General features: G+C 41.1%; 1 protein-coding gene across 3 annotated transcripts in view; it reads right to left on the reverse strand.

The window, feature by feature from the left end:
• Positions 1-15,665, reverse strand: part of DPYD (dihydropyrimidine dehydrogenase) — a 368,439-nt gene that overhangs the window by 342,723 nt on the left and 10,051 nt on the right. For all 3 annotated transcript variants that reach the window (XM_064455561.1, XM_064455562.1, XM_064455564.1), the window contains exon 2: positions 3,658-3,768. In XM_064455561.1, the coding sequence (XP_064311631.1) occupies positions 3,658-3,768 (111 nt within the window). The remainder of the gene's footprint in view (positions 1-3,657; positions 3,769-15,665) is intronic.

The following is a 15,665-nucleotide window of genomic DNA, read 5'->3' on the forward strand; positions in this document are numbered from 1 at the left end:
AACTCGGGGGGGGGGAAAAAAGGAAGTCCTCACAGCATCCACAGTTCATTCCTTTGCTTTAGTTTTGTCTGTAAGTTGATGGCCTAACGTGATCTAAGTTTTGCTTCCTTCTCCAAGATTTACTACTAGAATAGCCATCTCAAAACTCTTCTACTTTTAATTCTGGCCAACAGAATCCTTCATTTCCCCAGACAGACTAACAGCATCTGTTTACACCACCTTGCAGCATGACTCAGAAGAAACCAGAGTGTTAATGCTTAGGTTTAGCACTGTTACCGAGGGTGACTCGGCACTAAAGAGTTTACCTATTCTGATCCAAATCTCCGAGTTAAAATTTCTGAAGGAAAGCTGACTGATCTTGCACCTACAGCTAGAAATCATTTTTACAGCAAAATTGGGTTGCTAACATGGTAAACAAAGAGTAGCACTCACTGAAAGCATAACTGAACCTTCCTTTAGGAGAATGCTTTTCTGACACTGAGGAAAGATACTGACACTCAGCTTCCACTTCAGAACTCATTTAATGGGCAACTCAAAGTGTCTCAGCGCAGGCTAGGAGTTAAAATTTCACTTGTGTAATTATTCTGAGGAAATATGTAAGTCTGCCATCTGGAAGCGTATTAGACTTTACAAAGTCACTGTGTGCATGCCTCAGCAGATGCAGCTTTTGTTCAGAGTTTTGAGGGCTGTTAATTTAATTAGTTTTGTATTTTCATACTCCCACCTTCCCTCCAACAGTAATTCTGCAAAGGCAGTATCAGCAGAGCTTTAAAAGAATCCAAAGCTAAAAGCCAAATCCAGACTTTAAGGAAATGCAAACAAGGGTACTTCCTCTGGACTTCAAACAGAGCTTGACCTGTTCATTCCCAGGCCTAAACGTTACTGCCAATGGCTTTTTAAACCGTAAAAGAAAATTGTGCTCAATGCATCCTTTCCTACATTAGCTTTCTTATTTTAAGAAGGGTAGGAAACGGTTCTATCATTTTATTTTCTTTGTTTATCAAAACCACTCAACAACAATGATCTGGAGAATGCAAAAAGTCTCTCATTTTTTCCTAATGCCTCTTTAGGTAATGAGATACCAGAAAATATTTAGGTTTGATTTTCTTTTTAGCTTTGTAGGGCTTTTTTTTCTGCCAGAATACTGAGCAGCGTGGTAGATCTTGCACAGTAAAAGTAAGCTACATATTTCTGAGTAAAGAAAAGTTTGACAGTTCTAAAAATTAGGACCATTCCTGGCCTAAAAATAAGGACTACCCCTTTACAGTTTCTTCAAGTATTTTACATTTCTTATCATGACTTGCAAACTAAGTAATGTTACGTTTCTACCAAATAATTCATAATATGCAGTATAAGAACTGTGATAAAGGTGCGTACATGTACAGATCCAGCTATTTGCTTATCTCTAACCTTGAACCCTGCAAGTTACAACACACGAGCAGATCTCTGCCAGCGCAGGGTCTAATAGCTGCCCAGGTCTCCATGCAGTAATGCAGAACAACAAAACCAAGCTGTTTATTCGATCGTAAACCTATGCCAAAACATCGTCCTCCAGTATTTGACAACATTCAGAATTTCTTTCAAATGAAAATCTAGCCAAGGCATGCAAGCAAGCGATGGACCCGAGATCGGTGCTGTTTGCACAGCCCAAGACACTCAGGCTTTGGGCATCCAAGAACACGCGAGACACCACAAGCTACACACGCGCGGCTACAAGCGGGATCGTGGGAAGAGACGCTTTCTAGAAAGCTATGTGCTTTCACAGTTAACAGCAACACCTTCAAATATCAAACATTTTATGAATAAATTGAATACAAAAATCAAACAAGGCTGACACGGGGGAAAGCTCAGAGATAACCAAGAGTGATCTTAAAGCCTAAGAAGCTTTAGAAAACGTGTGTTAACACACCCAGTAGGAAGATACATGTGTGTATGCTATAGTTTGAAGTTGAACTAAGTAGGATAATTTACACTGGAACAGCTCAGCAGGTCACTACACAGATACCTAGCTGCCCTGCTGCAGGGATACGCGAGCTTCCTAACAGTTTCTGAAGCCAGGGGAGCCCGGTATCGATTACAGGCCACCTGAAAACATAACCACGTAAACCGCAGCTGTCCGGGAGCCGCCTGCCGAGCAGCTCAGCTATCTCTGCAGCAGGAACAGGCAGCTGTGGGCAGTAACTGCAGCCGACATCCCCAAACAATCATCCCTGTTCACAAACAGAAGGTTTTCACGGACGTTAGTTTCCAGTTATTATAACATTATCTAAGCCGATACATAAAATAAGAAAACAGGAATATTGGCTATAGTAAGAGAGAGATTCTTATGATCAGTGCTACAAAACAGAAGACCATATTAGAGCATGACTGAAATGCTGAGTATACCCTGGGTTGCTCCTCCCAGCAAATATTCGTTGGTCACACTGGATTTTGTAACTTTCAGAAACTGAGGAACTTTGTGGCGTTTTCGGTTTGGTTTGTTGGATTATCTTTTTTTTAGTAATAAATGAATATCAACTATCAAACCTGAATTTTCCTACTTAGTGGGAGAAGATGTTTTGATAACGCTATGAAAAGGCACAATCGCATTGGACCCATACGGGAAGCAGCTTGCAGATGAAGAAGTAGTACTCTACCTACAAGACTTCTGAATTTAGAGGATTACCTCAGAGAATCTGTAGGAAGACAGTAAAAACACTACAAACCTTCTAATCAGATGAGAGATCAAAGAGACAACAAAGTCTAATAGGATTAATCAAATATCACACTGAGACTAGGAATCTAAATACCTAGAGAGAAAATTATGATATCTAATGGCAGAAATACTGAAGACTACAGGGTTTATAATGAAAAAATATTTATTCTAAAGCCACCTGTTTGCTGAAAAATATTTTCAGATTGTAACAACTTAAATTTACACATTTACAAATAATTTAAATTTACACATTTACAAATAATTTAAATTTACACAGTGCACAAGATTTAAAATCCAAAGCCATGTTTTTATCTAAGCTTTATGTATTTATATATAACACATATTCATATGGTCATGTATATATAGTACATATATAGGTAGCCCTATATATATATGTATATAAAATAGGCACATACGGTGGGTTCCCCTAGTTCTGTACCAAAATAAAATTACCTTTAGAAGTCTCAGAAAGGGCAGGGAAGTGCTGCTTTACCCAGTGCTACTCTTGGAAAATGGAAAGACTTGATGATCCTAGAGGTCTTTTCCAACCTTTATGGTTCTACGATTCTATGACTGTAAGCGGGCAGCAGCCCTGCAGGGTGCAGAAGCGGGAGCTGGCGCTGGCTGCCCAGGGGGAGCAAGCAGCTCTGCGAGGCTCAGGAGGTGGGGAGCCGGCTCTGATATCACTTGATCCGACAGACGGATCAGACCTCACAAGGGAAGGGGAGAAAGTTGCATCAAAGACTTAATAAATCACCGGAAACGAAAAAGGTATGGCATGTTCTCGGTTCTGAGAAGTGAATAGCTGATCTCAGGTAACTCTGTATCTACAGGAACAGAGCGAGGAGCCAAATTTGGCTGCCGAACAACACAGGAAACTCAAATTTGAATTTCGCACACGACAGATTTCAGCCTCAATGATTTATTGCACGTTCCAGATGCAATAATAAACATGCACTTACTGAACAGCCTTTGTCCGAATTCCTCTTCCACTGCTTCTTGACTTGTTTCTTTGCTGCAGTTGAATGAAGCGTTGCATGCGTCTGTTTTCGGGGATTTAAAGCCAGAATGTTCTGTAGAAAGAGAACAGAAAATATTAAAATAGAGATAAAATTTCCGAAAAACTTCAAAGCCTCTTAAATCACACCTCACACATTTATTTACAGTGCTGTGCAAAACCAAAGCACAATTACTCAATATTACAGCCCAACTTCATATGAATTTGTTTAGATTTGTATTGTCCACACAACATAGATTTTGAGTATTTAAAGACCTTTCTAGGACTGCTAGAAAAGAGAATTATAGCGGCCACAATAATGGTTTCCATTCCCGGATGCTTGTTACATATGGCATATAGAAACCCATAATTCTGCTTCATTATATCACTCCAAGTAACGCTTGTAAAGCAAAACAAGCATAAATATTTTAAAGGATCTGGGTTATTTCTGGATGTTTCATCATTTCAGTATAAATTCCAACTTCCCTTCACAGGAACCTGCTTCTACACCTAGTGAGCTGATGAGTTAACTTAATTTCTCTTAAAATGCTTTTATTTGCAAGGACACAAACGCACGTCGGGAATACATCTGTACCAAACGTGACAGCGGCGGTCTGACGACACAGGCAGAATGAAGTGTGTGGTGTCTTTCGTTATACTAGTGCAGCTCAAAAAATTAAATCAGCTTTTCGGAACGCAAGCTCTTCTTCAAATCAGGCGAACAACAGGTTTCTGTAGCAAAACTGACTCATTTAACTCAAGGGGTGAGTGTGACCAGCGTGCAAGCAACAGATCAGGCTCGGGGCTCTGATGGAGAACCAAAACAGGCATATTATTGGTTGTAACTCCTGGAATTGGTTTTGTAAGTTTTCCTTTTTAAAAAACTTGTCTTCAGGACTAGACTTCTTCCCTGTGGCGAAGAGGGTGTGCTTATTCTGTTACCTTGTGTTAAAGATGTCCGAGTCTGACTTACAGAAATGGAGACCGAACATGATGAGCATGATGGGGTTATGAATATTATATCAGGATGCTTCCTTATTTTAAAAGTCTGCTTGAGTCGGTGATAATGGTGAAAAAGTAATCTGTTGTACTAAGATTTTATTGTGTTGATGCTTATCAGGACCATTTTTTTAAAAAATGCAAAGGGCTCACTTTCTAATCAACTATTTAACGCTTACTCTGGACTGATCACTAATCCATTTTTCCCACAAAACAAAAATCTCACCTACATGAAAATTCTACCAGCAAATAACAACATAGCCCAATACAGCCCGCCTGAATCACAGAGACACAAAAAAGTGGGTTACAACATTCAAAAAGGCCTAGACTATTTAGCAGCCTATGTGCTGTTGACTTTCAGGAAGAGCTCGAGGGTGTCATCAGATGTGCCTCTGCAACTCCAGCAGGAAAGACTCTGCTCCATCTCTGGGTGTTCCCCAGCTGAGTACCTCAGGCAAGACGTGGCAACCAAAGGCATTCAGTGGTGGGTTATGCTAATTTTTTTCATTCTCAATTAAAACAGAGCAGGGACATTCACATAAGCGATGTCACTTCCAGCATCTCAGTTGCTACTTTCATTTCTCAAGATGCTCCAACTCAACTGTCGAAGCACATCTGACTCCTTGGCGGTAGGCTGCGAGTGCCCAAATCGCCCAAACCGGGCAGTAGGTCCTGATTCACACGTCCACTTCAGCAAAATTCTGCCTATTCTCTTTTGTAATTGCTTAACGCAGTACTCTTGGCCGTGAATATTATAATTATTTTAGCAAACGGAAATGAATTGCAAATTTCTAGTAATAAACTGTAACAGATGTACTCCACTGGGTACGGCACCAGTTGGTTTAAAACGTGGAACAAATGGTGGGGCAAGCCAGGGACGGAAGAATCCCCATATGTTTGCTCCTGTTGGAATTCTGCAGCAGGAGCATGGCTCCAAGCGCAACAGTTGCCGAAATCCAAAAGGACTACGTAGCGCAGCATGTCCCAGAATTAAATCTGAAATAAAACTGGCACGGAACATAATAAATCACATATGCAATATAAAAATTGCTTATATTCCCACTACCTAAATAATATACTATCTGCCTAAATCTCGGATTGCTGACCAAGGTGGCTGTTCTAGCTAGAGGTCCCTGGGGTATAAGAACCGCTCAGAAGTTTACTGCCTAAATGGGAAAGTAATGTAAATGCTTCTGGGTCTGTTAAACTGTCAGAAAGGAAAATTAGTGAGGGTGTTTTCTTCCTATTCATTGCAGTTCCCTGGTTGGTTTTCTGCAGCTTATAGCTAGTCAGACATTTAGTAAATTTAACAAATAAATTCAGGTAGGTCAGCCAGTAAGTGGAAAATTACCCAGAAGAAAGTTCTAGAGGGAGTGTTGCAATTCACACTTAATGTATGCGCCCAGCTAAGCACAGATAAACCACTGTGGACGTGCAAGAAAGGAATCCTGAGACCTCCAACCTCTCAAACACACTGGCCATCTGACAGGGGCGAGAGCTCATTGGTGAGGAGAATTATTTGGGCATCTGTGATCTTGCTTGTCCCGATCCCATGCTTATTCTGCTACATAAATTCTCATTCTTGCCAGATGAGCGGTTGTTTGATCTCTCCAGATGTTGAAAGGGCAAGACTCGAGCTCCCCAATGGAGGTCGTGGGTACATAATACATCACTTTTCAGGGTATTATGAACTTCAGGTTTCACGTTAAGAAGCTTTTTGTATAGTAATGGGGAACCTATGAATTATATATTTAGTGTTTTACATAAATGGCCACATCTATTCCATTAAAAATAAAGGAGGTATAAATCCATTCTCTTTAATGGCTGCAAATTAGAATATAACACCGCTGTATTTTTGTAGAAATCTGTTTAGGTACTATGTTGATGGAGGAAGAAAGAGGGCTACGAGTAAGTACGTAGAAGTAAACTCAGCCCACGTTGAGCACACACTCGTGGCACGGCCACACAACACGCAGAGTTACGCCTGCAGCTTTGCACAACGCCGGTGATTATGGGCACACCAAAGTATTACACTTTCATTATTTCCATAGACTAATTTGAAGACTTCATTTTGGGACGCACGCCAAGTGGTCTGTCTCTTCAGAGCACAATATATATTGCGGATGACTCCCTCAAATACAACTACCTTAGATAATTCCTTTAATAATAACAACCCATGACAATTATTTCTTTTGTGTCTTTAAAAAGACAAAGATTATTATAACCTAAAAAAATATTAAAGAGTGGTTTAACTCCCTAATACATCCTCTACTAGAAGGGGACATATTCATTATGACTAATAGATATTGATTTAGGTTGCAAGTACCCTAAAATGCTATAAACTACTCATACGTACCGTACAGCGAGAATGACTAGCATGTCTAAGTGATAGCTACAGTTCTTAAATTTTGAGAATTTAGTGATAAATGGTTATGTCGATCTGTGCCAACTGAGTAACGTAGCTTCTGAGAATAAACTTGCCATAAGCTATTCATTAGATGTTTATTGCTCGGGTTTTACTTTAAAGGCTATGATTAAGAAGTCTACACATAAAATTCTAGCTCTAATCTTCATTATCATCTATTAATGAAAAGGCTGTAGAAGTTTTAAAACAGCATGTTATATTACAGTGAGTAATCGATCAAGAATTTGAATTAACTCCAAAATCAGTGATTTGAGGGCAGTCATTGGGGACAGGACACATTCTGCAGTTGCGAGTCCTGTTTCTGATACTGCATTTTTGGGTAAGTCAAGACAGGTTTGGCACACGCTCTGCAGTGATCCAACGTAAATTTCTGGTATAGAAATTTCATTTCATTAAAAGCGTCACACCCATTTTATTCCCATCTCATAAAGCCACCCTTTTAGCTGAAATCATAAGAAGCTATTGCAATTAAATCTGATCTTTCACTAAATGCATATTCAGCAGAATAAAATATAAAGTTATGGAAGCACTATACTCATTAGGAATGCTCCAACACCAACCAGGGCAGGGGCGCAGAGAGGGGATGGTGTTAAGGAAAAAGGTGCAATTTACATCGTAGGCGGGACTGCAGTAACTTTGAGGCAGTCAAAAAGTGCTGCTAGTCTAGCATTGTCTTTGTGAAATATATGACCTTACTCCAAATATTGAAAGCTTTTCTTTAAAGCACTAAGCTTTGAAGTCTTCAAAGTCTTAAGCCTTTTCCTCCCCTCCCCACCCCAGGTAAGAACCTTAGCTCAGTGTCCTGGTTATTTGGACCTTATCTCTCATTCAAAACAGGAAATTTGGTAAAAATTCAATAGTTAAGATTACTTTGCTTCTGGAAGAACTCCTACTGAAACCAGTGAGTTGCATCAGGAGTATTTAGTCCTTAATAATCCTCATCTTTGCTACCGGTAATTCAAAGCCAGAATAAGGATCAGAAAAACCCGCTTCAGGCTCTGTCACAGGCTGCAGCACTAAAACTCTACAGGCCTCTTAATAAGATAAAGCAATAAGTTGTTCTTTTCATGTGCCATTCACTTTGTTTTAGCACAGAGCACATTTACCTAGCCCAGGCCCTGCAATACACAGGTTGTATCCTGCTTCACACCAGTTGCTTCACAGAGCATCCTCAGCTAGACTCCTTTATATACAACAATTAAAATTCAGGAGTAGGTTAGGCATGCTAGGGGATGCATGTGGAGAGCAATTTAACCCACCCCATTCCATTAATCTACCCAATTTCCTTAAAAAGAGTTGTAATCTCCCTCACAGCAAGTAACATTAAATGTATTGCAATATACATATGCTCACCAAGTGAACATAATGAGAACATATTTATTTTTTCTAAGAGTAATGAGCATGCTAAACAATTTATTTCAAAGCTATGCAAGTGTTAATTCACTGACAGAAACAAATACCTGGGGCTTTTCCCCTGATATTTTCTAGTATATTTGAACATGAAACTAATTTTATTGGCGTTAGTCAGTCCAAGACCAAAGAACTCAACCTAGAAGTGTTTGTTTTCATGCAATTAGATGACCCAGATTAATGAGCATTGTTTAAAAAATCACGTCAGTTAAGAAAAAGATGACTAAGATACAAACTCTTTCTATGAATATCTTATTTGAATTGCTTAGTTCACTTTTTACCTCTCACACCTACTCTGCCTTTCGGAAAGCTGCAGGAAGTGCTAGGATTTAGATGCAGCAATTCAACCACCATGTAAAGTCGCTAACTATTACAAGTGGAAGTTTCGTGCCAAACACGCAAGAGCAAGTTCTCATCCTAGGACAGTTTGTAACACAAAGATAAACAAGACTTAAAAAAAAAAAAAGAGTATCCATGCTGTCATGTCTTCCACAAGCTCGCTCTATGTTATTTTTCATTATTGAAAGAATATGGGCAAGTGTTGTGAATCTCTCCCTCATGCTTCTGTATGATAGAATCTCTCATAAACTGATACTTGTGTCAAATGTGTATTTTCTTCCTGAGGATCTGAACTGATGAGAATCTTTACAAACAATTTATAAAACCTGACTGGTAATACATCTGAGGAATTCATCCAGAAATTTCAAAGCTTTCACAGTAGTTCAGCCCTGGTTTGACTGTGAGGTGATGAAGGCCAGAGAAAGCGAGATGCAATGTGAAGTGACCACAGATGTCAGGGAATCCTTCGGAGGTCAGGTCAGCCTTTGCAGAACCCAATTCTAGAATGAGAAAGGATCCCAGACAGCACGGGACTCAGAAGGGAAACCCCCAGAAAATTATTTTCCTGTATTACCAGATACATTTTCTGTCACTGAGACAAACAGCTGCATGTGTTAGCAAAGTCACAAGCTGACTGTGAACCCATTTACATTACGGTATATCACAGTGTGACAAGCCACAACCCTCTCACCTCTCTCAACAAGGATAAACTCTGCAGGTGACCCTCTGTGTCCGTGCCCAAGAACCAGCAATTATACATTATTATGGTATCTTCAGGCCAGAGCCCTCAAGGTCCAGAGAGCTGGAAGATGGGGCTCCACTTCTGTGGAGAGACAGCCAGCCTGCGACTAGGGAATGTGCCAGGAGAGCAGCAGCGCTGCAGCCTCCAGCGAGGCAGTGGCCGAGAAGCCAAGAGGCTCAAGGGACCCCAAACCCTGGTCTGTATACGGGCGGGAGGGGGGGAGTTCAAACACACCTGGGGAAAGAATCAACTTTTAATCACAAGACTCATTTCTTCTCCGAGCCACACAAGCTCAGAGTCTCAGAAAAGAGCAAGAACTCAAAGCCCAGTGGATGACCTCATGGTAACCATACTGTAGCTGCGCACGGACAGGTCATTGCCTTCAGCACAGCACGTAAGTACTACACCTCCTTTAGATTTCCACGTAGCTTTAGGTTTCCCTGTAAGACAGACTGCTTCTATAGCTGAACAAACACCTTTCCAGCTCCTTGCACATCCTCTAGTATCTAGTAAGACTACTCTTTTCCTGTAATAATATCATAGCGTACCGGTATCCTAGAGGTACAGTCCTAGATCCATTACTAAATACTTAGAAAGTGGGGTTTCCAAAGCAGAGTTACCTCTACAGATTTTCGCAGTGCTCTGATTTCCCTGCAGTATGTAAATACTGCCTCTTAACAAAATGAGCAGTTTTCTAAATCCCTCCCACAAAAGTCAGGAAAGAGTTACAAATACATCTGTATCAACAAAAGTGGCAGGCCTCACGCACTTTGTGTGATATGAGCAAAGTCAACGCGTTACAGATTCACAAAGTAGCAAAATTACACAACCCTAAACATGGTGTACCTACTTTTGTTGATACATTAACTTTTAGATTAAGAGCTTGATTCCTCTCCCTCAGCGATGCATTCATGCTAGGCATTACTGCAAATTCTGGAAGGTTTATTAAACTAGAAAACAAAAAGTGTTGCTTGCTTCCCATAGATACCGACCTCTACTCTATTGGAAGAGCTCTGGGTGGTAAATTATGCTGCTGGAAACTCTGCATGCTACCTCCTGGACACAACTAATCCCTGCAGAAGCGTCTTGACCCTCACAGGGAAAAGTAAAACAAAGTTAAGCTTGGAGGGTATTTAAGTACCCAAGGAGTACCCCAGCATTCAGTGAATTATTCCCATATTTAACACGGGCACGTACACATTAAAAGCCACACAGCTTAAAGCAGGTTCAGACTCCACCGTAGCATAAGATGAAGTTCTAGGACCTGAGGCTTCACCAGGAACGCCCTACTCTGTGATAAGATCACATTTTCACACCATCAACAATACACTACATCAAAAGGTATTAGAGTTAACACAGAAAATTCAGGGAAGGTATAGCTGAGCTCAGCTCTCGTGGATTTACTCAAAGTTGAATTCACTATGTATTCATTGTGTTGACTATTAATTTACAGCCTTTTAAAATAGAAGGGTTTAAAATTTGGTGCAGCTATCCTACATTTAACATTTTAATACATTTTCTCTCTAACTGGACAGTCTTTAATCATCCAACCAATTGGCTAAGTGCAAAAAAAAAAGGAGCAATACATATCACAGCCTTGATTCTCAGCTTCAGGACGGCTGTCACTTTAAAAGTAAGTACATCCATGGACTCCACAGCCTGTGAAACCCACTACAAAAGTTACCTTTTTCTATCTTCTTAATAAAAGTATTCTTTACAAATCAAAACTTAAAGCTTCAGAAAATATTTAGGTTTGCATCACAGGTCTAACAGAAGTTTTTTGTTCCCTCACAATAACATTTATCTCTGCCTGGATCGCCTGCACATCAAATTGCTCCCTCACACGAGGAACTCTAAGTAACGTTTTTAACTGCTCACTCATATGGAGAGTCGTTCAATGAGTATTTCACAGCAAAAAGGGTCATTACCATACACCTACATTTACATCTCACCTCTATTTTTCTGCAAGAAGACAAACAGACTAAAGGAGAAATCAAGCTCAGTTGCCTTTGGTTTTGGCACTAAGCTTATTGCCAAAAACAGACCATTGTACCCCCATAATCGAACCTCGCAGCTGAACCCTCCGTCGTGGGTGTTTGCTTAACCGAAACCCAAACTTGCATTAGAGACATGTCTGCTAATGAAAAGTGAATGCTCTACTGACTTTTGATTATAGAAGAGAAATTAGCATTAAAAGTTATCACTGCTTTAAGTTTAATCATTGGCAAAATCAGCGGAACTAATTTTAGCTGAACAAAGCAATGTTCTGAAAACTTTGTAAAAAGGTGATTTTCAAAGTCCGATAAACAAACCTGAAAGGCGAGGTCAGGAGCGACAGCGTGCATCCACAAGATGTGGTACATTCAGTGCTTGAAACACAACAAACGTTTGTATTTGTTCCAAGAACACACCAACTCTCTCTCAGTACCGACTTTCTAAATCTGTTGCAACATTAAGAAGCAACAAGTAAACTTACCTGTGTGCAACTAATGAGCAAACTTCTACAAAGATTCTCAGTAGCAACTGTTTTAATACCGTGGTAAAATGCAAAACTGACAAAGGAACTATTGATTTTCTAGTAACTTTGTGTACACATCAGAGCATCCTCACCAAATGGGGGAAAAATAAATTAGGACATAGAAAGAAAATGGAGACGTGAAGGATTTGTTGATTATATTCTATAAACAGTAAGGGTTTGATGTGTGAAGGTACATATTAAAATATTACCAAATGTCTGATAATTGGAAAAAATAACACAGCCAATTCTCAAGCAATAAAATTTAACAGCCCATCCAAGTAAGGCAAGAAGAAACTGTTGCCAATCCTTCCTTTTCCTTTTAACACATCGCTGCCGCCTTCTGCAGCAGCTCACAGTGATCCTACGTTGACACCTTTAAGCAAAGAAATGTGACATTCCAGAAATACATAGGGCATCGCATGCGTTACAGATGACAATGGGACATACAGCGATAACGGGGAGTACAAAGCAATTCCTTGGATTTCTTGACTCTTATTCAACAATTTTGATTTTTAAATCTTATTGACATGAAATACTGCTGAACGCGTGGGCCGGAGGCAGAGGCGATACTCTTAAAACCATAGGATAATCAGATTAGGCTGCCCAATCTAAAACCATGCCAGCAAATATTTGGATTATTATTTGGAATTTTTATTTGACATTTATTTGAAATTATTATTTGGAATATTTGGATTCAGATCTACCATACTTTGTCACATGCTTGTAGGAAAAACTGATTTTTGAGATACTTTTTATAAAGGGTGTTGTATGTAATAGTAGTATTTTCCAACTCTTTTACTTATTAAGACAAATCACAATTCTGCTATGAGACCTCTGAACAGGGAAAAATTATTATTTTTATCATTTGTAAGGGTTTCTAAAAATATAGTTAAGTGGTTCTCCTATAAACATACAGTAATGATTCTAAAACCTTGGATTTCAGCTGCAGAAAGATTCAAGCATTGGACTCCTGCAAAAATAAAATTCCCATCTTGTTGACAGGACAAAGCGCTCTCTCCTACACTACAAGCTACCAGACCACAAAGCTGTCATTCAATTAGGATGGAGATATTAACAACCACTTGTCTCAGATCAGCATCTCTTTGTCTGTGGTTTGGTACGAGCAGGAGCAAATACTGCAGAGTAACAGGAACCGCTGCAACAGAAGTAACATGATTTAGTGCACCAGAAACGATGCAAAGGAAAAGTACCCAGGTAAGTGCTTTAGCCACCTTCCTGCTCTTCTCCACCTGACAGCTTCAGAAACATGCCAGAACCACCAACGATTCAACGTGGATTTGGTCTTTGCCTCCTTCAGCTTGACTCAAGGTCAGCTCTTCTTGTTTGCTCTTTTGCATTATAGTCTAATGGTTACTGGAGTCACCATTAGCAGACCTCCATCCCCATGCTCCTGCCTTCCACCGGCCAGGATGGAAGGCACACCCGGATGAAGCTGAGCTGACCAGCCGTTTGGCTGAGATTACAAAAGCAAAGCAGAGAGCAAATATGACAAGAACACTGCTCTAGCACTGAGAGAGTTTTGACCCAACTCTCAAGACTGCTTATGTATTTTTCATTAAGGGCTCATTGATTAAGCACATAGAGATCGTTATCCTGGGAGTTAAAAATGAGCTAACTTTGCTTTTGTGCTAAATACTTCTTAGAGGTCAATTCATCTTATCTTCTCACCTGGTGCCAGGGTTTGGCAGCGTGCAAGCTACTCCGCTTTACTTAACAAATATTCTACAGTCTTCTGAAAACCATTTCTTATCGTATCCTAACAAAGAGGAACTGGCCCTTCAGCAGTCAATAGTATTGGTTACTGCTGGCTGCTGACATTTCACTCAGACTGTACGTTTTTTGAGAATAGATAATATTTTCATTTTTTTCTGTTCTGTATTCATTTCATTTCTGCATTTTATCACCAGCGTTCCAGAACAGCTTCTGCTGTGGTTATCTTGTTTAAATTTTTTTTTTTCCTCCCAACCCTTTTGTCACTCTCTCACTTCCATCTGTTTTGAAGAGCTATGTAGAAGCTTACTAAAATCTTTAAAATTTTGCGTTTTCAATCAGAACTGAAAAAAGGGCAATATTAAACACAGCTTTAAAATGGAAGCGGAATAAGTCTGGGAACCACCTCGAATCTCCCATCTCCTGTTCCAGTCATTAGCACACATACAAAGCCACACCCAAGTGTGTGGATGAATTTACACAGCTTACTTTGCCCCTCAGATTCTGAAGACTGCTGAGACCTGGACAGGCTGGAGAGCTGGGCCCAGGGGAACCTCATGGAATTCAACAAAAGCAAGTGTGACATCCTGCCCCTGGGGAGGAACAGCCCCCGACACCAGTACAGGTTGGGGGTGACCTACTGGAGAGTGGCTCTACTGGGAAGGCCCTGGGGGTGCTGGGGGGCAGCGAGGTGACCCTGAGCCAGCACCGGGCTCTTGGGGCCAAGGGGGCCAGCGGTGTCCTGGGGGGCATGGAAAGGCGTGTGGCCAGCAGGGCGAGGGAGGTTCTCCTCCCCCTCTGCTCTGCCCCACTGAGGCCACATCTGGGGTGCTGCGGCCAGTTCTGGGCCCCCCAGTTCCAGACTGACAGGGAACTGCTGGAGAGAGGCCAGCGGAGAGCTGCCAAGGGGATCAGGGGCTGGAGCATGTCCCTTGTGAGGAAAGGCTGAGAGACCTGGGTTGGTTCAGCCTGGAGAAGAGAAGGCTGAGGGGGGATCTCATCAATGCCTATAAATATCTGAAGGGTGGGTGTCAGGGGGATGGGGCCGGGCTCTTTCCAGCGGTGCCCAACGCCAGGCCAAGGGGCCACGGGCACAAGCTGGAACACGGGCAGTTCCCCCTGAACATGAGGACAAACCCCTTCCCTGTGCGGGTGCCAGAGCAGGGGCACAGGCTGCCCAGAGAGGCTGTGGGGTCCCTTCCCTGGAGACATTCACCCCCCGCCTGGACGCGGCCCTGTGCCCCTGCTCTGGGGGTGCCTGCTCCAGCGGGGGGTGGGACGGGGTGAGCTCCAGAGGGCCCTGCCAACCCCCACCTTCTGTGAGTCTGTGATTAACAGGAAGGGAGGTACACCTCTAACACTGATGAAGAAAGTCATTAAGGCTGAAATCAGATCTTGGATTCACCTGCAGTTACAGTCCAAAATATTAGACTTTGTGCACAGATCCTCACACCAATCACTGATAACATTCCATAAGAACTAGTACATAGACCAAAAATGGCACACCAAAAATGACAGCAGGTTTTAATTTCATCAGTACTAAATCAAAGCCAAAGTTAGTGCTCACTCCCATTTTTGCCCTGAGCAGTAAGCGATGGAATACTTCTTCAATACTGATTTAATTTACAATTAGTTTTCCTAAACACAACAGCCACACCCTATCTCACAAACCTCATCTTTAACCTTAACATGTGACATAATATGAAAACTGTTGAATCAAATAACTGACTGCTTTATTATAACTAAGAATACTTAAAATTATTTCTAAAATGCCTCATAAATCCACATTAGGTCTACTTTAGTGGTTTA

This window comes from Phalacrocorax carbo, chromosome 6 (assembly GCF_963921805.1).
Source record: "Phalacrocorax carbo chromosome 6, bPhaCar2.1, whole genome shotgun sequence".
Taxonomy (NCBI): Eukaryota; Metazoa; Chordata; class Aves; order Suliformes; family Phalacrocoracidae; genus Phalacrocorax; species Phalacrocorax carbo.